Consider the following 27911-nt stretch of genomic DNA (forward strand, 5'->3'; position numbering starts at 1 on the left):
CCAGCCTCAGTCGATGCTCCTCGCTCGAGCTCCACGCGTGACACCACTTATCGTTATAACATTATCATGGCTTCGTGGCGAGAATAATCCACACTTTATACTGTTACCTTTTTACTTCATTGGCCCGAGTAGTTTGTGAGCTTTTCATACGAAAATGAAGAAGAGCGGCTGTCCGAACAGGGCTTCAACATGCATCTCTTCCTTAATCTGATGGAGGAGGAAATCAAAGGCTGAAATACTTCTTTTAGTAGGCTACTTGCATATAAAGAAGAAGAACGGAGGAGAGGTAAGATCATAATTTAATTCGCTTCAAAGATCGGTATATCGAAGAAGATGGTGCTATCCGAACGGCGGGTTGTAAGATTGTTTTCTTCGTGCTATAAAACTCCACGCACACGCGCGTGCCACAACAGTTACACTTTCACCAGGTGCACCCAAAATAAGCTACTAGTTAAGGATCAGACGGTTATCATGAAATACCACAATGAATTATTTTAGAAATGAACGGTTTTTAACCCTCATCCTAAAGTAGGCAACAATTTGGTTTCCCGTAACGGACATCCAAACGTTTCCTATTGGTTGGCTAGGAAAGTTTTCTTAACGTTCTCTTTAGGTTCCCTGGACGTTACGCTAATATCTTCATTTGAGATCTTTCTGTTCGCGCCTTGTGAATGTTTTTTGAACTTGTACACGAGCTGATTTTTACGATAGAAATTTGTTGCAATATTAGGGCACACCAATTTAACCTTGTGAGGATAAGGCATAAGCTGCTGCGGGATAAGATGGATGTGACAAAGTGTTAAAGCAAACTTCACCACGGGACAGTATAGTTTTGGTAACATCCCAGTAATGCACATTATGAAATGTTGGCCTATATAGTTTTCTCTCTGGTTGGAAGTTTTAAATAGCCGGCTGTTACGAAGTCTTTTAAGAGCAGGAAATAGAAGCCCGCTAAATAGTCCTACCGGGATTTATCATCAAGACATCCTTAAATACTCAATCGCATTATCGTCTGTCCTCAGAGCAGAAGTATAGCCAGCTTGACATTTAAACGCTCCATAAGAACCACACTGTAATTGTCATTCAATGGATTTATCTATACATTTGTTTTTCTAGATCTGTGAATCTACATTATGACTCTGGAAGTCATTGCATGTGCTTTAAAGTGTGTATTGTCTGTGTTACACTCTTAAAATTAAAGGTACTGTATAGAAACACTGTTTGGTTACATAAAGATTTTTTTTAAGAACTTTACATGAACCATACATAATTAAGAACCTTTGACTAAAAGGTTCTTTGGGGAACTATAACATGGTTCTTTAAGACATCACTGTGAGTAACTCATTTTAAAGCCTTCATTAAGATAATGTAACTTATACCACGGGACTGTTAAAGGAAAACACCACAGTTTTTCAATATTTTACTATGTTCTAACCTGAACTTAGACAAATGAATACATATCTATATTTTTCAATGTGTGCACTTAATCTTTGTACAGCGTGTTGTGAATGTGTTAGCATTTAGCCTAGCCCCATTCGTTCCTTAGGATCCAAACAGGGATGCATTTAAAGCCACCAAACTCTTGCATGTTTTCCCTATTTAAAGACTGTTACATGAGTAGTTACACAAGTAAGTATGGTGGCACAAAAAAAACCCTTTAGATTTTTTAAGCGGATAAAAAATGAGGAACTATATTGTATGGTGGAAGAGCACTTAAGGGGGTCGGACACCGGATGCTCAGCACAGTGCAGCACTGCGTCGAGTCGCTTCTAGGACTCAAAGGTATTGTACACTGGAAGTGCACATTAAATAGCGCAAGCTTTGTCAGATAGCGTCTATTTAAAAATGCTAAATATACGTTAGCAGCCAATGTTAATCGTTAATGATTTGGGTAAAATATTATGTTATTTAATGTTAAACTATGTGAGTGGGGTTCTGTGGCGCGACAGGGATTTGAGCAACTTTCTGAGTTGTAGCTGAGCGCCGCGGACAGGCGGCACCGCGTATACTCTTAGAAAACAATGCAGTGTTTCCCATACATTGATTTATCTGTGGCGGGCCACCACAGATTAAAAACTGGCCACCACAATTAGATTTTTCATGATTCCCATTTACATTTTAATTTTACTATTTAAAACGTCTTAATTCGTTGTAGTGTGCGCTTAGCGCGCCTCCTTACTCCCTCTCTCGTTGCGTGCAGCGCCTCAACAGTGTGCGGCCCTCCCCTCTCTCTCATATTGCATACAGCACGCTTCTCTCACATAACAGTGAAAAGTATTTTTAACTGCGCGTTTCTCCGTGTACTTTCTTTTTTGCGTAAACGTCAACAGTCACGGATGTTACTGACAGGGAGGACTGCTGATCGAGTCATCATGAGTGACTTAACAAAAGGTTACCCCCTTTAGTTTGCAGCACCTCGACCTCAGGCGCAGTAACATCATCACTCCTGACTACTCCCTCAAACTTTCGGCAATAGTATTGCGCCCGAGGTTGAATAGCTGCAAACTAAGTGCTCTTCCACCATACACTATAGTTCTCATTTTTATCTGGTTAAAAATCGCACCTTTTTTGTGCCACCATACTTACTTGTGTAACTACTCATGTAACCGTCTTTAAATAGGGAAAACATGAAAGTGTTTGGTGGCTTCTAAATTCATCCCAGTTTGGATCCTAAGGCATGAATGGGGCTAGGATAAATGCTAACACATTCAGATTGTGCTGTACAAAGATTAAATGCATGCATTGAATAAAGACAGGTATGTATGAATACATCTGAGTTGAGGTAGGAACATAGTAAAATATTAAAACTGTGGCGTTTTCCTTTAAATGCTTTATTCTGATTGGTTGAGAAATGTTCCAAGGGAATGCATTATTTTTTGATAAACGCACATCTAATCTGTCAAATGTCTTAACCACCAGAGCAATGTCTGTGGTAACCTTGGTATAAGCGGAATAATTGAGTCCGGTCCGCTTCACGTCGTGCCCCATTACCACCTTGGTTGTGCATTATTTTAGAATATTTCAACGTTGTCAATTATTCCATACATACATATAATCCTCTTCCATCTGTACATTGCGTGGTATACAGGCTGGTTTTAGCTTAAAAAAGTTTATTGGTATATTAATTTTTGGAGCATAAAGTCTATATAATAATAGTGTGTGGTTCATGGTTCTACAAGAAATGATTCTATTTGGGGAACCTCTAAATTGTTTATCTATGGAATCCATGTGAAGATTTATTAATACATTTTTAAAGCCTTCTGTCCTGTTTTTCAGTCACAGAGTTACATCTTATTTCATTTCAGGTGTGACCATGAAGGGCCTTGTCTGAGGTGGATTCACCACAGTTCTCCTTGTTGGCATCTTATATAGCATAGCATTCGAGTAGCACATTATGGCTGAGAGGGCAAACTTTGGGACTCAGAAAGTCTCAAGGCCGCAGGGCTCGCTCCCGCCGGAACCCATCGAAATAATCCGGACAAAAGCCAGATCCAGAAGAGTCCGGATCAACGTGGGTGGACTGGTCCACGAGGTTCTGTGGAGAACCCTTGACCGCCTGCCAAGAACGCGTCTGGGGAAACTTAGAGACTGCAACACCCATGAAACCTTAATGGAGATCTGTGACGACTACAGTCTGAATGATAACGAGTATTTCTTTGATAGGCACCCGGGTGCCTTTTCCTCCATTTTAAACTTTTACCGGACGGGCAAGCTGCACATGATGGAAGAGATGTGTGCTTTGTCTTTTGGTCAGGAGCTTGATTACTGGGGCATTGATGAAATCTATCTCGAGTCATGCTGCCAGGCACGCTATCATCAAAAGAAGGAGCAGATGAACGAAGAACTTAGGAGAGAGGCCGAAACCCTTCGAGAGAAAGAAGGAGATCAGGTGGACACAGGCTGCTGTCCGGATAAAAGGCAAAAGCTCTGGGATTTGCTGGAGAAACCAAGCTCTTCTGTGGCAGCCAAGGTAGGCCAAGCACATGGCTCATGCATACACCACGCACAAATATCTGAGTATACCCATCCCACAATGATGGCAAAGACATTTCCACCTAAATCTGAGCATCTGAACAACAAACCAGCACTTCTATTCACCATATGTAATTATAGTGCAAAAATATTCAATATAAAATGGATTATCAGATTGTCTTACAATGAATAATCAAGGGTAATGTTTACAGTAAAAATCCAAAGCTGCAGTGACATGATGAAATCTAAAACCCAATGAATTTATAAATATAACAGAATCCATATGCTCTTTCCTGGATGTCATGATTGACGTATTAGCCCAGGGGTTCATATTGTACCAGAAAAGAAGATGCATATTTTTTATTGGTACATAGTTCTTTGTATTATGGCCACACTAGAGGAAATTTGTATGTTCTTAGTTTGAAACTATTTTGGCTGTCAAATTCACCTGAGATGTGTGTCTGTTTATGATTTTTATTTTTGCAAATGTGGTGAAATGCCGAGGATCGATAAGGATGCATTACACACTATGATTTCCATAGCACTTACAGTTTGTATTTACATTTCAAAGCCATTCTATAAAACAATAACTGTATGGTGGTCATATTTAATTTACGGCAGAGGATATTGCTTGTTAAATAACAATGTTATCATCTAGAGAAGTTTTGGAGGAATTGTGCTTTCTTACACATTAATAGAACGCCTTGGTACCAATGCATTGATAGAAGGTTGTTGAGGAAATTGAAATGGTTTTTCACAGCTGCTCAGAGGGCTTGCCTTCACTCAGTGCCCAGTCCCAATGGCACTGATCGCCTACTTACCAGAATACAGCCAGGGAAAGCAGTCAGAAGAGCCATTAGTGAAATGCTTTAATGTACAGGATTTTTTTCGTGCCCTTTGGCTCGTGAAAAAAAGAAGCTTTCTTAGAGGGAAGCATCCTAAATAAACAAAGTTAAAGAATACATTTAAGAAAACTTATAGGATCCTGATAATGTTAGTAATAAAAACTCTATTGTGAATATTAAAGGATAAGTCCATTTTCTTAAAAAAAAAAAAATCCAGATAATTTCAAAATGTTGATGTCTTTCTTTATTCAGTCGAGAAGAAATTATGTTTTTTGAGGAAAACATTCCATGATTTTTCTCATTTTAATGGACTTTAATGGACCCCAACACTTAACAGTTTTAATGCAGTTTAAAATTACAGTTTCAAAGGACTCCCAAACAAGGCATAAGAGTCTTATCTAGTGAATTGATTGTCATTTTTGGCAATAAAAATCAAAATATTCACTTTTAAACCACAACTTCTCGTCTTCCTCCGGTCGTGTGACGCGACCTAATGTAATACGTCATCATGTCAAGAGGTCACAGATGACGTATCGAAACTACGCCCCAGTGTTTACAATTGTGGAGAAAGAGGACCGTTCTGCTTTGTTGTATGTTGAATGATAGTAATTAATGTCTTTGTGTCAATTTATTGTTTAACATGGTCTGCAAATGTGCGATTCATATATGTAACGTGCAACCTTTCGACGTCATTACACAATTACGTGAGGTTGCGCTGGCTCGTCACACAGCCGGAGGAATAAGAGAAGATGTGGTTTAAAAGTGCATATTTTTTATTCTCTTGTCAAACATGACAATCGTTTCACTAGATAAGACCCTTATGCCTCGTTTGGGATCGTTAAGAGTCCTTTGAAGCTGAGTTAAAACTGCAATTTTGTGTTGGGGTCCATTAAAGTCCATTAAAATGAAAAAAATCCTAGAATGTTTTCCTCAAAAAACATAATTTCTTCTTGACTGAACAAAGAAAGGCATAAACATTGTGGATGACATGGTGGTGAGTAAATTATCTGGATTTTTTTTTAGAAAATGGACTAATCCTTTAATAATAAGAAATATAAGCATTGCAATCATGGTAACAAGCATACTGTTATGGATAATATGCAAAATAGTTTACAATTAATTATGGAATCATTTTGCCTATAAATGTTCCGTTATAGGACATTTTACACAAAAATAGCGCTTAACCTTTGTGCCAAACATTTAAAGGGATAATTGTTCACCATAATTGTTCACTTGCACCCTATGTGAAACTCAAAAAAGTTTATATTTACATTTGTTGGATGTATTTTACAATTAAATCAACATATATGTTCCCAGGGCATCAAACCCATGACGTTTTGCACCAATGCTCTACCAATTGAGCTACATGAACAGGGGGAAAAGGGGCAATGATAAAGGGAGTATATTAGATCAACAGTTCAAGCCTTATTCACTTTGTATGGAAAAAGAGCCAAGTGAGCATTTTTTAATATTTTTTCTCTTCTGCTCAATATCAAGTAAGTCATAAAAGCTCAAAATTACATGAGCGTGAGTTTTTATTTTTTGGTTGCGCTGTCTCTTTAACATGAAACATTTGGAGTTTGCATGTTCCCCTTGTGTCCACGTGGATTTACTCTGGGTAATCTGGTTTTCAACCACAGTCCAAAGACATGCTAGAGTGTGTTTCCCAAAAGTACCATTGCTAACCTGTTAGCAACTTAGTTGGTTGGCAATGGGAAATTTCATTGCAAACAACAAAGTTGCTAACTTGGTAAGCAACTATTGTTTTGGGAAATGCACCCCAGGTTAGGTTAATTATAGTTCAAATTTAGGATGACCATACATGCCATTTTTCCCGGACACGTCCTGGCAAGGATTTTGGGTCTGTCTTCCAGAAATCATATTTGTCGAGCGCATACATCCTCAGGGTACTCACATTTTAGTTTAAAACATTATAAAGTAAAGATTTATTTCTCTTAAGACATACAATCATTGTATTTTTATTCTTACCTTGAAATGTAATGGTTGCTTTTTTTGAAATAGAACATGAAATATTAAACCTTGATGTATAGGTCAACCAATGCGACATCCTGAGGATGCACCCGAAATCCTGGACAGGATGTGTCCAGGGAAAATTGCATGTATGGTCACCCTATTCTAATTGCCCTATATCAAATTTTCTGGATTAAGTTGTGTATTGGTTCTTGCCATGAATATAGCCATAGATTCTACAATGGCGTTAAGAAATAATACATAAATAAATATGAAACACCGAGTGGATATGACGACACTGTAACTTGTAACATAACGTAAAGCTAATAAAGGAAAATAAGGTACAGCAGAGTAACATAAAGTGAAAGGAGCTGAAAAAGAAAGTTGGAAACTTTAGAAAGCAGAGGTGAAAGGAGAGACAGTAATACTCACAAACATACATTAAACTGTCATTATCATATTTAACTGCATCCATCTCTGCCACACATGCTTGCTCAGGCATTTTTGTTATTAATGTTTCCTGACCATAAAGGACAGGGCACATCATTTCTCTGTGATTTATTGTGTGTGACAGATCTACTTCAGCATTATTGGTAGGGGGTGCGACCGTGCACGTGGAGTAGCACGTTCTGCTCTAACAGAGAGGGATGAAGGTTAAGTCACTGCCACTATGATTTGTTGCCAGTCAATGGTTTAAATGAGTCAGCACAAACAAACAGCATCTATTCAGTCCACACATATCAGCTATAATGTATGCGGTGTCAGGTCAGGATCGGCTTTATATTGACTGAAATCACCTTCGACTAAGTTCAGTTCATCATATCACTGCCGTGTTCGTTGAAGGAGTATGTTGAGGATTGAGGCAAAGCTAAAAAGCGGGCACAAATGCAACAGCCCATGGCAGATATCTTCTCACACTATTATAGCCAGCAGCAGCATATAAAGTTACAAAGTAATTCAATTTAGTTAACTCCAGTTTACTGTCAGGTAATAAATGCAACTCTGAAATCTTTGTAATGTTTTGTGTGCATAGATCCAGGACGGTTTTATGGGAGACGGTTTTTACATCGCAGGCGTCCAGCCGTAACTCACAGATTTTATGTGAACACTGTCAATGACAAATTAAATTCTTAACCTTGACCTCTCTACCATCACTTCTGTTGCTTGGTTATCTGAGACTGGATGTGTTTTGAACACAACACGAGTATGACTGTAGGCTATAATTGAGGGGTTTCCCAATGTATGGTCACATCATATGAACTCAATGACCCTGATAATAATTTTCTATACTGTGACACTGTGGTCTTTAAAATGGCATGTTTTTGTACAGCTTATGTCATTGTTTTGAAAAATGAATATTTGTGACATTTCAAGTGTTGGGAAGTAAGCTGTTAAATTGTTATTGCTCATTTTAAAACACTATTCAAATGGTAATATACTGTATTTTCCTTTGGACAAAGCTAACAGTAACTTGTTTAGCTATCTCAGTGAGGCAATGGAGTCTTAATCTCCTTTGGTGATTTACTTATAGTCTGTTCCTACAAATAGACCGCTGAGGACTCTAGTTTGTCTGGCTTATGACTATAGTATGTAATATGGCCACGTGTTCATTAGAGGATGCATTTTTTTCCACGTTAGAGAGGATATTCCTGTGGTAGGGGACTTTGATATTTTCTAAACAATTTTCGGAGTTTCCGGATGCAGCAGGAGCCTTCTGAATTGCCTGGGGATGAATATAATCCTTTACGATTTCCTGTCAGTGGTTTGAGTTTGCTGGGTGAGGAGTACGTTTGGTTTCTGGTGTACTATGCAGGCTTTTTCTTCCTGTTAAGATGTCCTATTTCCCCTGATTCTCACCTTACACATGTATCTCAGAGTACTTAGTGTATGTCCTTTATAAAAGGTCAGAGACCTACACAAACAGTAAAGGTGCTTAAAAGGTTTTTCGCAGTCATGCCATATGAACCATTTTGGATACTCAAAGAACCATTCAATCAAAGGTTCATTAAGGAACCATTTCTTTCAAACCTTTTTTATAGTCTAAATAACCTATTTCATTACAAAGAACCTTTTGCAAATGAGAAAGGTTCTTTGGATGTTAAAGGTTCTTTATAGAACCCTACAGCCAAAAATTGTCTTTTTGTGGCATTGTGAAGCAACTTTAGGCTGAGCTACTTTAAAGAAATCAACTTGATTCTAAACCAGATTAAAAAGAAAGTAAGCTGGACTAACACAGAAAACAGAAAAAAATTCTAATCAAAATCTTACCTAAGACTTTATTTTGCTTATGAAAAGAACGTATTACAGTTTTTTTTTACAATCGCTGGATACATTTCTTGATACTATGGTGACTTTTTGCAAACTTTTTCACGCAGTTCTCTTAACCATCTTGACACAGCAGTTCATTTCATATGCAAAATGCATTCAAAATCTTCTTCAAACATGTTTCATCAGTTCATTCTTCCATAACACTAAAGGTTGTCAGTCAACAAACACACTTGATCATCTATAAAACAATGACCTAAAAAACACTAACAACTGGTAGCATTAAACAATGTTTTCTTATTTAAAAGATGGACAACTCTTTACTGTAGAATTCTCTGCAATATATGTATGTAAATATATAAATATATTTTTTTTTCCAGTTACTGCAAGTTTTTATAGATGGTAATGAAGTTAGGTAAAGTAGTAACACATGCAGATCTTCAACTATAAAAAGTGGATCAACTTAAAATATTACTTCAATTGGTAACACCTAAAAAGTTATTTCAACATACATTTTTCATTTTACGTTTTTTTATTTAAACATGTTAAAAAACAAGTCAAATTTTTTTTGTTTGTTTGTTTAGATGTTACCGACTGAATTAAATTTTTAAGTTGATCCCACTTTTATTTTTTACAGTAAGGCATGTTTGTTAAAACTAGTTATATTTCAACTAAGGTCTAGTCCTGGTTTAAGATAATCCCTGTCCGGGAAACCACCCCTTTATGATTTAATTGTAATTAATAATTGATTGTTTTTCATCAAATCTTAAACCCATGCAATTTCCTCATAAACCATCAGGGGCTCGGGAACCTCATGGAAAACCCTGCCCTAAACTGGAAAAAATTTCTGTAGAAATTACAGTTTTACTGGGTATTACTGGCAAGTAGCTGCCAGTAACTTAATGAAACATTTTCAGTATTTATCTTCTACAGTAACTTACTGGCAACCAGCTGCATAATTACAGCTAATTTTTTACAGTTTACTTTTGTGCATTTTCAGGCTAAACTAAGGTATGTATTTTAAGGTATGTCAGTGCAAGTTGTTTTCAATTTGGACAGCTCATTTATTTTAGTCTAGGACTAGTCTAACCGCCCTAAAATGTAAATAAAACACTTACATAAAATATAGATTTTATTAGTTTAATCTGTATGTCATGTGACCATTGCACAACACTAAAACATATAAGAAACTAAGAATTCCTGCAAACTTGAAACTAATAAAGGGTTAATTGTAACACAGAGCTTTACATACAGGGCCGATCAATCTGTGCTTTTGGTCTTTTTCTCTTACTATCAGAAGTTGATCTCCTGTGAATTTGTGGAAAGTTTTGATTTGTTTTGGTGAAGATATTGAACAAAAAGTGTTTAAGATGCCTGGAAGTAAATTTCGTCATCTTAAGTTTTTTTCAATTTCTGAGTTGGATGTGTAAGGCACAAAATCCAACCTTATGTTATTTTAATCACTGTCTTGTGACCTTAAACATAACACCATTTTGAAACATGTCAGCAACTCCTAGTAACTAATAGCTGGGATTGAAAACATTTTTACACAGCTGGGTTAGTTAATATTAAACCTCAGTTATACCATGATAATGAAATGAAGACAATGTATGTGTCATGGTCTTGTCAGACCTTCCGTGCTAGATTGAGGTCTGAGTACATCTGACAGGACCATGAGAGTATTATGTTCTTTGTGGGGGACATGTGGAGTCATATTGTGTGTGTGGCTTCCACATGTTCCCAGTGTCTTTTCGCTGTCGTGATCTTGCCAGACCTTAGTATAGGTTCAGGTCTATGTTCTGAGGGCAAGGTCATGGCAGCATTGTGGTCTGTGTGGGAACACGTGTTTTTCACATTATGTATCTGTGTCACGTGTTCCCAGTGTCTCGTCACTTTTACCCTGCTCCCTTATGTACTCGTGTCTTACGTAATTAATTATGTTCACCTGTTCCCCATTGATGTGGTGTCTTTATAATGCCCTCTTGTTCTCTGTCGTGTGCGCGTTCGTTTTGGAAAACTCTATGTTCATGTTGAGGTCTGTTCCTGTTGTTCCTGTGTTTTGTGTTTCATCACAGTATTGTATTTATCCTCTGTTTTACCCCCACGTGGGTGTTTATGTTCTGTTTCATTAAATACATAGTTTATTTTTACACATCTCTTGCGTTTGGGTTCGTCCTTAAGTTCTTCCTTTTTCGGTGTATAACACACCGTGACAGTATGTGAATTAAATACTATTCATCAGAATGATAATCAGGATAATACAATATCAAGGGAAATAACTCACAATTATGATTTTTTTTTTGTCTTAATTGTGCAGCCCTTTCAAAAAATATATTTATTGATGCATAATACAAGGATGGTTAGATGAATGATCATGGATGAATGAATGTGTGGATATCTATCTATTATATGCAGATATATAAACAATATCCACCTTTAACATATAAACAGAATTTTATTGAATTATTTGTGTTTAAACAAACCCCCTACTTGTGTTACAACAAACTCTCTGTTTGTTACAATTAACCCCAATAGGGTAAGTTGAAACATGTGCACTCCTCTCATGGTTGGTGTAATTGTATAATAACGGTAGGTCCCACAAACAAACTTTAAGTGTTCCTTTGTAGCAGAGATGTGTGTGTTGATTGTGTAAAAATGATCTAACTTAAATAGTTTTTACAGTTTGTTTTTTTGTAACTGGAACAAAACGTTGTGATTATTAAACCTCTTGATTACTTTGCAAGTTTTACGCTTAAATCAAACAGTGCTAAATAGCACTAAAAGTGGTTCTTGGCTCGTAATCATAGAGGAACCATTTTAAGTGCCATATAGCACCGATGAAGTACCTGTGTAGCACTGATGTAGAACCATGTTGTGCTATGTAGAACCATATGTGGTGCTATAGTGGTGCTGTATGACCCCCTTATGGTTCTTCATAGGTGCTTTATAGCACTAAAAATTGTTCCTCTATGATTACGAGCCAAGAACCACTTTTAGTGCTATTTAGCACCGTTTGTTTTTAGAGTGTAGTGTGCGGGATCTTTTTGTTTTTGTCTTTCTTCCTACACACCTATACCTACAGGTGTGCAAGGGTGGTTGCTTAATGAACCAATAAAAGAAATTACCAAATGAAGGTCCGATAACAGGTACTATGTCAAATATTATTGCTAAAAACGGATAAAAATAAATATTTTAATTGTTTTACATTTTTGCAAATGTGCTATTGAATTATTGAAATATTATAACTTCACTTAAAATCTCAGGGGGCACTTCAAGTAAATAATTTAGGTCAAGGGGATTCGGCTGACAAAAAAACCCTGATCTAGAGATATCAGATATCTTACAATATAAAGATGTGTTCACTGTGGATTGTGTTTGGTCCGCTTTTCTCCTGAAGCGCCTGAGGTGTGAATAATTTATGTGTATTTACGGTAATTGCTCTTGACATGATACTCTCAGCACCACGGATGGAGCGGATGCTCTCTTAACCCATCACAGTGATGGCAGAGGGGCAGAAAAGCTCTTTCTCTGTGGAGGATCTGTTACTGAATAAAGAGACTTTGGATTTTGGCTGAGACACTTGGTCTGCCTGTGGAAGGACATACCTGTGACATTATTCTGATGTAAGAGTGAATCTTGGATTCCCTCTCAGTTCAAGAGGCATGAAGCGAGCATAAAGGTTACATTTGGTGCTCCTGTAAGAGCCGGTTAGATCTTATTAACCAGTGAGATTGCATTTATCATTTTAGAATAATTCATCTTTCGCCCACTTCAATGGAGGCGTTATTTCGCAATACACTTTCGGACTGCGGTTGGTAAATTGATCTCCTCTTAAGATTATGGACTGGCCAGAACTGTTTTCCGTGCAGTCATGCGCGTAATGTGATGTAAAGAGAGAGATAAATGTTTAATATACTCTCTGACTCTGTATACTTTTTTATATGGTGCACCTCAGCTAACAAAAATAAATAAAACAAGATGCAATGCAATCGAAATGCAATTCTTTTTGAAATCCAGAAAAAATTATTATTTCACTTTTTTGAAAGTTGGCTTAAACAATGAAATTTAAAGTTGACATGTACTGAAATTAAAAGAGACAGCTCTGAATTGAAAGTAATTGTCATGTTATGTAATCCAGTACATTGAAAGGAAGAGATGAGCCTATGAGACTACTGTACATACTTGGGACAAATCCTATGTTTTTCTTTGCCGACTCAGAGAAGATTTTGTCCCCCACAATGTCACACAATTATGTTGTTAATCCTGAGAAGGGATTTATCTTTAGTCTGAGATCAACCTTCTGTTCCACTCAAAGGTATAAAGTTGCATTTAGTGGGCATCTGCTGCTACAAGTTATAGACATGATCTTATCTTCAAAATGAAGCTTTATTGAACTTAAAGCACATTTTACCTGTAACATGACTGACAATCAATAACTATAGAATCCACAATCCTCATTCAGAATGTCCAAATTCAAATTCACAGTATGAGTATTAAGACTTGAATTTAGGAAACATTTAAGGGGGTCTGAAATCTGCCTTTGTATTTTTTTGCAATGTGTAAAGCCCAATTCAGAGGTATGAATCTGTCATGTGACAGTCTTGAATAAGGATCTTTTCTGACATTCATCAAAATTGTACATTCAAATCTAAGTTAGGAGTTGAAAGACAAGATTTTCTAAATTGAATGAGTATTTTGATTGTGAGAATGCAAAAAAAAAATGAAGTAGGTTTTTTTACTGTACGTACTCCATATGATCATAGAAAATATAGGTTTTAAAGGGACATTCCACTTTTTTTGAAAATATACTCATTTTCCAGCTTCCCTAGAGTTAAACATTTGATTTTCACCGTTTTGAAATTTATTTAGCTGATCACCGGGTCTGGCGCTAGCACTTTTAGCATAGCTTAGCATAATCCATTGAATCTGATTAGACCATTAGCATCACGCCTAAAAAAAAATAACCATAAAGATTCGATATTTTTCCTATTTAAAACTTGACTCTTCTGTAGTTACATCGTGTACTAAGGCCGACGGAAAATTAAAAGTTGCAGTTTTCTAGGCAGATATGTCTAGGAACTATTCTCTCATTCTGGCGTAATAATCAAGGACTTTGCTGCCATAACATGGCTGCAGCAGGCGTAGTGATATTACGCACTGCACGAAAATAGTCTTCTGCGATTGAAAGTAACCAAGGGGACTATTTTCGGGCAGTGCGTTATATCATTGTGCCTCCTGCAGCCATGTTATGGCAGCAAAGTCCTTGATTATTACGCCAGAATGAGAGAATAGTTCCTAGACATATCTGCCTAGAAAATCACTTATTTTCATTTTCCATCGATCTTAGTACACAATGTAACTACAGAAGAGTCAAGTTTTAAATAGGAAAAATATCGAAACTCTTTGGTTATCTTTTAGGCGTGATGCTAATGGCCTAATCAGATTCAAGGGATTGTGCTAAGCTATGCTAAAAGTGCTAGCGCCAGACCCGGAGATCAGCTGAATGGATTTCAAAATGGTAAGAATCAAATGTTCAAGAATCAAAAAGCAATAAGCATATTTTCAAAAAAAGTGGAATGTCCCTTTAATAGGTGTAATTCTTTTTCAAACAAGAACTTTAATGAATATCAGAAGAATCAAATTGTTAACATATTGATGTACAGTTAAAAAACTGAATATAAAAAAACTTTTTTAAAGCATTGGTAAACCTAAATAACCTGATGTTTTTATATATGATAGATATGCAGACATGCATGATTTTCTTTTCCTGTGTCTTGTTGGGTCTCTTTAGTGTCTACATTAATCAGTTAGTGGGATTTCATTTCATTGCCTTATCTGCTCCTGATTCAGTGTCTTTCTTTCTAGCATTTCTTTTTATTAATTTAAAAATGTTCTTTCATGACAATTATTAAGGCATCAGTAGGTAATACTGTTGGGCTAACAGTGTTCTTAAGCAGTTTCTGTGCCATTCATACGGTGTGACAGCAAAACACATGCTATACACTCCACCCACCCAACCCCGCAGGAGCTAAAGCCTTGCCACAGGCAGTGGCGCTGCCAGTCTTGCAGGATAAGACAGAGAGCTTTATCCTCTGAACTCAACCTCACCTTGAACCCACTCGTGATTTCTGTACTGTGAAATGTGTTTACAAGGACATACGGCATGTCTGAAAGATTGTTTGGGTCTTGAATAAGGGCAGATTTCTTAGATTGTGTTTTAAAAATAGACAGTGCCAGTTGGACAGACTGAATAACAGGCTGCGCACTGTGTTTAAGTAGAAGCTGCCTGCCTACCCCAGTGAATATTTTGTATGTGAGGATGCGGCAGTAAGTGGTAGGCTGAGAGTAAGCCTGTAAATCACAAGCAGTCATCAGGGCTACATTATTGACTAATAACTATAATCGCGACCCCCTGTTTCCTCTCTCCCCCGCACATGTGAAGACACTGTCAAGTGCAGGCTAGTCATCGCACCGTCTCACAGTTTCCCAGTGGCTGGAAGATCCATTAGCTTCATATGTTTAAAGATAAATTGCCATACTAGATAGTATGTCCCTTACTCAGCAAACATCCCTTGAGGAATGTGGGGGTTTGTGCCATATAAATCCGTCCTATAAAAACCCACAATCATAGGAACACCGAACAGATCACATGTCACCGTTTATAAATAGCCCCTTAATATTGATCAAAACATTCTTGGGTTTCCAGGCAGAGTTTCTTCTTCCTTCGCTTCGGCAGTTATGCCAACAATGTTTTTTCTAGAAATAATTTAACCTTTAGTCAGCATAAGCATTGACTTTTGAAAACCTGGAGATTTAGTTTTTGTTGTATTACTCCAAATCATAACTGACAGTACATCAAACCCCTTTTGTAACCAGATCATTATTTAATCCTGAGCTTTTAAAGTTATATAATGCCTTTTAAATGTGTTCAGTTATGTGTCAGCAAAGTGTTGCTTTACTAAGGAGAAACAGAAGAAAAGAGCCAGTCTGGCAGTAGATGCTAATATTGTTTGTGCACAGCGTAACACCTTTCACTCAGAGTAGAGCTGAAAGCATGGCCTGTTATAATTGTTTTCTAAAGAACACATTACTAAGTCATCTGAGCACTAGAGAAAGGTTCGCAGATATGAAGAAGATGGATTTAACACTTTAATTCCTGGCCGGGATGCACTTCAGATTAGAAAATGGTGTCTGTGGAAAGGAGCTGTCCGTGGTGCTGGCCTCATGCACCAAACTGCTTTAGATATGCATTCGTTCTCTTAGTGAAAAAAATTCCTCATTCATTCATATTTCTTTAAAAAAATGTTTTAGTACAGTTGTAATCGATGACTCCCATTTGAATTTTACAATACAGGTAAATCCACATCACTGTGCAGATTAAAAGGCAAATCCTCATGTTTGGCCAGATTGCCATATACATTTTTTATGAGTATTTTCGGATCCTCGGTTTAACTGGGTGCCAAGACAATAACTCTTGTTGTTATTGTCTAAAAGCCAGATGTTCTCAGGACCAAAGAGTAGCTCCAATCCACAATGCAGGATATTTGAAACCAGCCCGACGCTCTCCTCCCTCACTTAACATCATAGCTTTACTCTATAACTCAAGATACAAAAACAATGTACAATTGCAAATGTAACACAAATATGTGTGTTCCCATAGCTCAGCTGTTATAGAGCATTGTGTCAGCAGTGCAAAGTCATGGGTTCAATATCGGGGAACACATATACTGATGATATTGTATATGCTCTGTAAGTTGCTTTGGATAAATGTAATTGTGATTGACAAATTTGTCAATGCTTCTGCATTGCTGCATTATGAGCATCTTTAAAGCAACACCAAAGAGTTTTTTTTTACCTTAAAATAACGTTTCCAAAAAAGTCATTCATCCACTCGAATCAGTCTGAACGGCACTTTCACATTGGCTTTGCAGCCCTCTATCGGCCAAAACCGCACTAAAGAAGTTTCCAACCGTCGGGTCGCGGTCCTGTAGTTCGCGTGAAAACTACAAACACGTTCTTTATGGCAGACCTACAATCCAATCAGAGCCAGCTTTGCTGCAGTAGGCTAAATTATTTACGACAGTGGCAATGGACAATTACGCTTCCAACCTGTAGGGGGAGCAAAGAGCAAAAACTCTTTAGTGTTGATTTAAAGAGGACATATTGTGAAAATCTGACTTTTTTCGTGTTTAAGTGCTATAATTTGGTCCCCAGTGCTTCTATCAACCTAGAAAATGTGAAATAGAACAACCTAGTTACTTAGTTTTGGTAAGCCATTCTCTGCAAGCATGTGAAAAAAATAGGTCACTGAAATTTGGCTTTCCCTGTGATGTCAGAAGGAGATAATACCGCCCCTTAATCTGCACTATCCAACCACGGCTCTGCCATTTAGTACAGAGATCAGCTCATTTGCATTTTAAAGGACACACCCCAAAACAGCTAATTTTTGCTCACACCTACAAAGTGGCAATTTTAACATGTTACAATAATATCTATATGGTAAAACTTTGAGCTAAAACTTCACATACATACTCTGGAGGGACCAACTATTTTTTTTTACATTTTAAAAAAGTCTTGTGAAATGTCTCCTTTAAAGGGATAGTTCACCCAAAAATGTCATAATTTCCTCACCCTTATGTGGTTTTGAACCAGATTTTTTATTCTGAAGATATTTTGATAAATGATGGTAAGCACACAATTGACAATTCCCATTGACTTCTATAGAATTCCTTTTTTCTACTATGGAAGTTGGGTGCTATTGAGTGTCGTCAACTGCGTGGTTACCATTATTTATCAAAATATCTTATTTTGTGTTCAACGGAAAAAAGGAACTCATACAGGTTCAGAACAGGGTAAGTAAATTATGATTTTCATTTGTGGGTAAACTATCCCTTTAAATCCATAAGAAACACACTTAACTAATGTAAACGAAAGTCTCTGTGACATCAGCAAGAGAGACGGGTTTAAAATAGGGTTAGGTGACTTGAAGGATGTCTCTGTGCTCCCTGTACGCACAAGCCCTGGTCTAATGCCAGAAATCTCCCAGTGTTGAGATCACTGGCCATGTAATCCGCAGATGAGGACAGTTAGCTAATCCACCTGCATCTCTCGTTCAGTACTTATCGTTCTTGTCTTTCGCGCGTTGAGAACAACCTCCGCTGCGTGTGTCAGCAGAGGCGTTACACTGTATGACGTACCTCCATATAAATGTTTCTCCTAGAGCCTCTGTGAATGTGATTAATGAGTTTGCCACAGCGACACATCAGGCTGGGAATTCATGTCCTTCAGACTTAAAGTCAAAACATTGAACTGGTTTTGTGGGACTATTCATACCTTCCATTTTAGTAAGAAGCCGTGAAATACAGCAGGTTTATTCAGGTTTTAAAAGTAATACGTTTATGGCAAATATTAAAAATAGACAGTGTGCATTGTTATAGTCATTTAGATATTTATTTTGTTAGAATTTTTAAGCATATCTAATGTGTGATAGTTGTGGACAACTGTTTGATATTTGGTCCTGTGGAGTTATCTCAGTGACACCTTTTTAACACTCAGCTTCATGTGTACGTTAACCCTCTGCCTGGATGTAGTGTCTTTACTTATAGGAAAACGCCACTGTTTTTCAATATGTTATGTTCTTACCTCAACTTAGATTAATTAATACATTCCTATTCTTTTTTTAATGTGTGCACTTTTAATCTTTGTACAGCGCTTCGTGAATGTGTTATTATTTAGCATAGCCCCATTCATTCCTATGGCTCCAAACAAATGTTTTATTTTGTGACACCATACTTACTCGTGTAACTACTCATGTAACAGTCTTTAAATAGGGAAAACATGGAAGTGTTTGGTGGCTTCTAAATTCATCCCTGTTTGGATCCCAAGGAATGAATGGGGCTAGGCTAACTGCTAACACATTCATGAGGTGCTGTAGAAAGCTTAAAAGTGCATGCATTGAGATAAGATAGGTATGTATTAATTTGTCTAAGTTGATGTAAGGACATAGTAAAATATAAAAAATGGTGGTGTTTTCCTTTAACTGAACCTGTACAATAACACACAGTTTCTATTCAGAGACTCTTTCCTCAGGTTTCCTGTGTATTAGACAAGGCCAATAACTTCCAACAGCCTTTATATGCTTATTGTCTGTCTGTTTACCAACACATTTGTTTGCCACCTATGAGCGCCTTCTTGACCAATATAAGGACTACAGAACACTGCAAATGCCATTTCTATATTTTAGCGATTTTTCCATTTAATTAATGTGTCTGAATAGTTTGGCTTATACATCTGTTTCTGAATACATCTGGCTTATGTTAATTGTTTTCATGCTGCTTTATAAATAATTTAATTAAAATTGGACCAAATTGTAATAAGTAGAGAAAACTTTGATTGTACTTAAAAATTTAAGTCAGCAATTAAACTTAACCCTCCTATTATGTTTAGGGTCAAATTGACCCCAAAGCTACTTTGACATCTCTGAAAAATATGCTAATTGTATTTTTAAACCTTTAAACCTACATTTTGACTTTTCCTTGATACTTTTGGACTTGAAGTTACTTTAAGTCACTTCGATTAAAAGTGTCTGCCAAGTATATAAATACACATACAGTACACACAGTGTTTCTGTAAAACTAAACCAATGAGTGTTATTTACTATTAATATGTGAAAAACTGGTAAAACTGTTCTCAATTAAAATAAATGTTATATTTATTTTCATTACTACTTTTTTATACTAAACATACACTAAATGTATGTGCTATAAAAAAGTATTGTTTTCATAGAAATGAATCTATTAAATAAACAATTTATGTATATAAAAAAACAAAAAGTTATGTTTTTTCCAACAGTTTTATTTTAAATTTGAAGCTATTTAGCATATATTAAACTATTTGGGGTCAATTTGTCTCCAAACATTAAAAGTGTTGCTAAAATTGTACCTTTAAGGTGCAGTACCTTAAAATTTTTAGAAGGATCTTTTGACCGAAATGCAAAACAATATACAAAACTATATTATCAGGGGCGTATAAAGACCTTTCATAATGAACCGTTATGTGTTTGTTACCTTAGAATGAGACGTTTTTATCTACATACACCGAGGGTCCCCTTAAATGGAAGCAGCCATTTTGGGCCGCCATGTTTCTACAGAAGCCCTTAACGCAGTGGTTCTCAAACTTTTTTAGCGTGCGGCCCCCCATGTGTAAGGCGCAATCCTTCGCGGCCCCCCCAAAGAAAATTTATGACAAAAAACTGTTCTAAAACTCAACTTTTAATTAAACGAAACATATTAAATGATAGAAAGTATTGCTGTTGGTTAGTAGCCTTATTTTTTTAGGTTTAATTGCACAGAATTCATGATAAATAAATTTATTGGGCACCATCTTGCGGCCCCCCTGGGGGCCCCGGACCCCAGTTTGAGAACCACTGCCTTAACGGACAAACTTTTTTTACTAAGTTGTCTCCGACGATGACATGTTTGTCCAGTGGTGGCTACAGTAGCTTCACTATGTGTTTCAAAAGCAAGGGGTGAGCTGTGGACTGAGCCGTTGGTTGCAATTCAACACCTCACCACTAGATGCCACTAAATGTACACACTGCACCTTTAACAGGAGTGTTTAGTAGTTAATTTTGACATAATTGATGTTTTTACATTGTAGATATAATAAATAACCCACAGTACTTGGGCAGCATTTGCTTTACAATTAAAATGACAGTGGTGTGATAAGCAAAGTGATGCCATCGTGGTTATGGATTTGTCCTATAGTTTCTCTACATTGAACAGAACCAGAGAACATCCGTGAGAGTTTGGGCATTTGATAGGCTTTCCACACATTTGGCAGACATTCACACTGCACATTAAAGCTATGAACCCTACCCATAAGAAACTTGAAGACTAACCCTCTTTTTAAACTCATAAAGGACTTTTAGTATATCCTATTTTACTGTAATGTTATTGTTGGAGTCCGAGCATCTTATTATTATTTAATTCCATTTGTTATAGAACCGTATGGACCTTGATAAGGATGTTCACATTGTCACCTGTGTGGGAGGACATTTCAGGATAATTGTAATAGGATTGAGTTTCTATGTATAGTAAGGATATGGAAAGGTTAGGGACAGTTAGTCAGTCTTTCCCCTCTCATCCACAAGGAAAGAATCAACGTGTAATCTCTTTAGTCTTTCTTAAACATTGTAATATAATGTACTATAGTAAAGGACAGTGAGCTTGTGGATTGCATCAAAGTGCTGATTGTGTGAAATCAGAGACATCATTTCCTGATAAATTATGCACTTTTATAGCAAAAAAAGACAGTTCATGGGTAACATTATAAAGAAGTTGGTTGCTGAATTTGATGTATTATGTATATGTACTATAGCATCTTTTTCATAACAGTGTTTGCATCTTCCATAATGAAAGAACTCTGTCATGGTCAGCAGTTTTATTCTTATTAATCCACCCTTAATGCAGTTCCAGTGAATGAGTAAGCGATCTTCACTTTATTGCGTGGTGACTTGTAGTACACCAAAGTTGTTAATTTTTTATCCTGACAAAATAATTTAAAAGGACATAAAGGAATAATCCACATGCTGGCTTTCAGTCTCTAACTCACATTTCACTTAATCACTATAAAATGTTAAATGCAGCACATTCTTACACTTTATTAAAGCATAAAAGAAATGAAAGTATGATGAATGATGTAACTGGATGGTGGCTGGCGCCATATAGGATAAAGTACATACAGCAGTTTTGTTTATACAACAGCTGAAATAAATACAACAGCTGAAGGCAGTCTAAAGAAGCCTGGCTTTTTCCTAAATTACAAGACATTTATAAAGTAAGAGCTGCTCCTCAGTGTGTAGTAAATATACACTTGGAGAACTTGCATTTGGTTTAATTTACAAGGTTCCCATTAAAGGCATAGTTCACCCAAAAGTCATCATTTCCTTCATGTTGTGTCTAACAATCACACAGTTAACGCTACACATTGACTTCCATGAAAAACAAGTACTATTGAAGTCCATGAACATTAACTGTTTGCTTACCGTCTATGATCAAAATAACTTCTTTTGTGTTTTTTTTTTTTTTTTTTTTTTGAGGAAATAATGACAGAATTTTCATTTTTGAAAATAATAACCAACATTATTTTTCACAAACATCCGTATTATACACACATTTTTTTAAAGAAAACATTTCACAAGACTTTTAAGATTTTAAATAAATATTTGGTGTCTCCAGAGTCCAGAGTACATATGTGAAGTTCTAGCTCAAAATACCATATAGATAATTTATTATAGCATGTTAAAATTGCCACTTTGTAGGTGTGAGCAAAAATGTGCCATTTTTGGGTGTGTCCTTTTAAATGCAAATGAGCGGATCTTTGCACTAAATGGCAGTGCCGTGGCTGGATAGTGCAGATTAAGGGGGCGGTATTATCCCCTTATGACATCACAGGGGGAGCCAAATTTCAGTGACCTATTTTTTCACATGCTTGCAGAAAATGGTTTACCAAAACTAAGTTACTGGGTTGTTATTTTTTTAAGGCCTTTCATGTAATCTTTAAAAATATTTCCTGGAATGTATCAAATGAAATATTCTCAGAATTAGATTTGTTTTTATCTGCAGTAGGATAACACATTTTTGCCAACTACAAACCCTAATGTATTTGACATTTACATTGCAATGTTTAATGCTTATTTTCTTTTTACTTGTAATGCTGCAAATGTAAACATTTATTTTGTGATTTAACATGATAGCCAGAGTTTAAATATTTACAAATATTTGACTGTTGTCAAAGCAATTTTTTGAATCTATGCACAGTAGGACAATTGGTGATGCACACACATTTACCCCCTTCTCACATAAAACATGATGACTGCTTTAAACCCTGGCTAGGTCAGGAAACTTTCAGTGTGGAGTTTGCATGTTCTACCCATGTCACTATGGGCTTATTCCAGGTACTCCGGTATACTCCCACAGGCCAAAAACATGCAGGTTGGGTAAATCGGAGATGGCAAATTTGCCATCCCTGACCTGTGTAAATAAACTTGTGTGTATCAACATTTATATGGATAAACTAGTTCTCATCATGAAGATAGGCATAGATGTTGGAATGGCGTTAAGAATAAATAAACACACAGATAATGATGGCAGGGACCCCCACATATGATAAAAAGTTAGCGAGGGACCATTTCCTAAAATATATATCCATATTTTCTATTAATAAACATTTAAACTGTGTAAATTAATAGTAGTTATGATATTATACAGACAGCAAATTGTTTACTAACTGAAATAATTGGCTTCACAGTCAACTTTTATAATTTTTGTTTGGTCTTTTTCTTGTGAAAATTTCTAAGGACCCCCTAGAACCCCTTTCACTTGGGCAGTACCATTTCAAAAAGTACACGTTTGCACCTAAAGAGTGTAAATAAGTACATATTGCTATCAAATGTGCAAGTGAAATGTATACAAATATGTAACTAAATGGTACAAATTATGACCTTGGGACCATTTTTGACCTTTTTCTAACAGTGCATTTATGTTTGCATGTTGTATTTTTGGTGATCCAAGCAGGGGTGTCGTCAGGGTGTGATGGAGGAAAAATATCATTCTTTTAAGTTAGTTTTAACTTCTGAATATATTTTACACTTCAAGTAACCGAAATGACTTTTTTTACACTTACACAACAAACCCTAGGGAACTGTAGTGCGTGACAGACTGCATCTTTTATACTATGCCACCTGCTGTTAACATTAGCACAAATATGATACTTTTACTGTGGGAATACCGACCTTATCTGCACTTAATATTTCCGTTCGCGTTCAGAATCGAGCCCTTTTCAAATAGTTTAAATTAAATGTCATTGTCAGTTGATATATTTTGTATTCTGTATATGTTTGACACCCTCCCCTCTCTTTTGTTTTACAGATTCTGGCCATAATATCAATCCTGTTTATCGTTCTCTCAACCATTGCACTGTCACTCAACACCCTTCCCGAATTACAAGTAATTGATGAATTCGGACAGTCCAACGACAATCCGAACCTCGCCCACGTTGAAGCCATTTGCATCGCATGGTTCACCATGGAGTATCTTCTTCGCTTCCTGTCGTCTCCCAACAAGTGGAAGTTCTTCAAAGGGCCGCTGAACGTCATCGATCTATTGGCTATCCTTCCCTATTATGTAACGATATTCCTAACGGAATCCAACAAGAGCGTCCTCCAGTTTCAAAACGTGCGCAGGGTAGTACAGATCTTCCGAATTATGAGAATACTAAGGATTCTGAAACTCGCAAGGCACTCGACGGGTCTTCAGTCTCTTGGGTTCACCCTCAGAAGAAGCTATAATGAACTTGGGCTGTTGATATTGTTTTTGGCTATGGGCATCATGATCTTCTCAAGTCTGGTGTTCTTCGCTGAAAAAGACGAAGATGCCACAAAATTCACTAGTATTCCCGCTTCTTTCTGGTGGGCAACGATAACCATGACAACTGTGGGATATGGGGATATCTACCCCCAAACGCTCCTAGGTAAAATAGTGGGCGGTCTCTGTTGTATTGCCGGCGTGTTAGTGATTGCTCTCCCCATCCCTATTATTGTGAATAACTTCTCAGAGTTCTACAAAGAGCAAAAGAGACAAGAGAAGGCCATCAAACGTAGAGAGGCGCTCGAGAGGGCTAAGAGGAACGGTAGCATTGTGTCAATGAACTTGAAAGATGCCTTTGCTCGCAATATGGAGCTAATGGATGTTGTGATAGAAAAGAATGAAGAGAAGGGCTCAGAAAATCACATTTCTCCAAGCAAGTGGAACTTTCAAAAGAGCTCAAACTCTGACTTGGGTTCAAAAATCTATGAAGCGAAATACGAAGAAATAGATCAGTTGGCCTCTCCAGATCGAGTATTCAAACCTTGCCCAAGCCCTCAGCGCCTGAATGCCAAATCCCTTGAACAGATGTATAACCAGGTGATGACCTCCTTACCCGTAACCTGTAGCGGACCTTCGGGTGGTAAAGGAGGCAGCGTCGGTAGAGAAGAAGTGATGGAGATGAAGTTGGTTCAGAGCGAACCTCTGCTGAAAGAAAGAGTCATCACAGACATCAGAAGCATTTCGAGTGTCGACAGCTTCGCCAGCTGCGCTACAGATATCAGCGAGGTGGAAAAAAGCGCACTGCTGCCCAATATCGCGCAGGCGAGGCATCCACGTGCCCCTCCTCCACTTGACCTTAGCCAGATTACCTCTCTGGACAAACGTGCACAAAGTAGCCCATCATCGAAGAAAGGAAAGCAGCCCACGATTATCAAAGAGGGCCTCTATGAGTTTGTCCAGTGCAGGCCTGAAAGCAGCAGCGGGTCACAGGGTGAGGAAAACCAAAGCTTCGATCCTAGCGGTGAAAATGTGCGGACCCCTCCAAGAGGAAATCAAGTGAAAGCAAAGGGACTTAAAGTGAACTTCACCGAATCTGTAGACAACACGGCTTCCGACGTGCATTTAGATGACACAGCAACTCTGACACCGAAGCTACCAGCGTGCGACTCCTCACTGCTGGTAGGTTCTCCTTGGGAGAGCCCGAGGTCACCGGGGAAAGGCTTTGAAGGGGTTTCGGCTGCAAGCTCTCCACATTTCAGCCTGTCTTCTTCTGGAAGCCAAGGTGGGAGAAACCATGTCGAAAGAGCAGCTGTTACTCCCACTTCTCCTAAAAATGCAGGAAACTGTGCTTCTGCAACGGTTGGTGCCGTTGGAGCGGAAGACAGCATTCAAAGTGGACAGAAGGTGGACAACCACCTCCTTTCCCCTGATATTCTCAAGGCGTCAGGGGATGGGGGCCGGTCACCACCGTGCGAAACTAGCATGTGATGTACTGAGTAGCATTAACATGTTAATGGAAGAAATGCATCGGGAGTATGTGTGGACAGAAAGAGGCATACTGATGTAGTGAAGAGGATTTTCTTAATCATTGAAGGGTCTGCAGAGATTGACTTTATGATCCCGAGAGACGTCTGCTGCTGACTTCAAGAGTTTAGTGACATTCATTGAGAAGTTAATGAACAATACATACTCTAATAATGATGATGATGTTAATATTATTTTGTAACAGCATGACCCCTTATGTGAAGGATTAGTTAGCTGTGTCATACCTTTTGAAGCATTAACACCCAGATAACTGATAAGGTAACAGAAATGGTTCACGGTAGCATTTACAGCCCACTGAGATGAGTATATGCATTTTTAAAAAGCTGAAATGTGTTGGGTATATTTGATAGCTTTGACCAAAATGGGAACAGTGCACAATAGTAATTCATAATAATTTGACATGAAATAATAATTTTGATCAAAACATGCCTTCTTTTGATGATTTATTCAGTTCTCTCTGTAAATGTGACTCTTGAGCAAGTAATAGAAGAAAAAAATACAACAAAAAACTTATTCTGACATCTATAAACCGATGTTGATTTCACATCATTTTAGTTGCCCTGCTTACTTAGAAAATTAATTCTTTGCATAAAACATTTAGCATGTTAACTGCTATGGACAACAACCCACATCAGCAAATCTGTGAAACTGTATGGAAAGATCTTTTTGATGTTTTTTGTTGCCTTTAATTCAGAATAAGCTGAGGGAAATAACTTAGTAAAGCAACTACGCCCTCTGCTGGATAAAGGAAATGGCACTTTATTTTTATGACACACCTGACTAGATGGGAATATTGTACATTTAATTAATTAAATAATTACATTCCTCTCTTAAAGTGCAATAGAGTTGCTCTAGTACCAAAAAATGGGATGGTTCACCCAAAAATGAAAATTCTGTCATTTTGTCTAGCAATTTCTTTATTTTTGATGAACACGAAGGAAGATGTTTTGAGAAATGTTTGTAACCAAACCTTTCATGGACCCCATTTACTTCCACAGCAAGAAAAATAATATGGAGGTAAATGTAAGTGAAATGACAGAATTTTCATTTTTGGGTGATCTATCCCTTTAATTGATGTTACCAGCTGGAAGGAGAACTTTGAGCGCTCCAGTAAAATGTAAGATTTGTAAATTAACTGTATATGCAACACATTACCGGCTACATTCATTTAGTGTGGAAACACAATTATCTGTTTGTGTGGCGCAAGTCGTACATTAAACGATTAAGACAAATTAGGCACGAGCACACAGCCTGCTTTAAGTATTTAAATCTGTGCCTTTTCATAAACAGTCATTTATGAGAAGGTGTTGATATATTTGGTTCAGATAATTCTGTACAGAAAATTCTACTTTTGATAGAGTAAAATATGCAAATGTAAGTTCTCAGGTTTTTTATGTATAACCTTGAAAACCCAAATGCCATAGTTCCTGTATTTTAAGACAATCTTATATTGCAGCATGATCACCAAGTGAACAATAATGTAATAAATGCCACCACAGTATCATCTACTTGCACAAGCACACCTTGAGCAGATGGCACAAATACATTGTATGTTACATGATTCACTTTCTTCTGTATTCAGTGTTTTTCATTAAGTTTGATTTCTAGTTTGTACATCGGTATGTAAAAATCATATGTTTATAGTTGTACGTCCTTTATTTTTTTAAATAGTTAATTGCATTGTTCCAGAACCCTAGAAGGACCATAAAAAATATTTTTACAGGACACCAAGATCACATTCTTGAGGTGAGAAGTTCTTAAAGTGACTCCTAAATCATCTTGGTAAGAAACTTCATTAGTTGAGAAGGGGGCCTTCAAACAGCTATTGCATCTTATACTGTACAGACTTCAGAGAGAAATGCTTCACAGTGCATCATTAGAAATATCTACCTTAATAGTGGCATTGTCAAACACCATTAAGGTCGATCAGCTTGTGTACAACTTC

At 37.2% G+C, this 27911-nt stretch overlaps 1 protein-coding gene across 1 annotated transcript; it reads left to right on the plus strand.

The window, feature by feature from the left end:
- kcnb2a (potassium voltage-gated channel subfamily B member 2a) lies at positions 1 to 27809 on the plus strand. The gene is made up of 3 exons (XM_065276439.2): positions 1 to 286; positions 3306 to 3970; positions 23984 to 27809. Exons 2-3 carry the CDS (start codon positions 3395 to 3397, stop codon positions 25907 to 25909), a joined length of 2502 nt encoding a protein of 833 aa, XP_065132511.1. The 5' UTR covers positions 1 to 286; positions 3306 to 3394; the 3' UTR covers positions 25910 to 27809.
- Positions 27810 to 27911: the final 102 nt, after the last annotated feature.

The sequence above is a fragment of the Paramisgurnus dabryanus genome, chromosome 6, assembly GCF_030506205.2.
Source record: "Paramisgurnus dabryanus chromosome 6, PD_genome_1.1, whole genome shotgun sequence".
NCBI lineage: Eukaryota > Metazoa > Chordata > Actinopteri > Cypriniformes > Cobitidae > Paramisgurnus > Paramisgurnus dabryanus.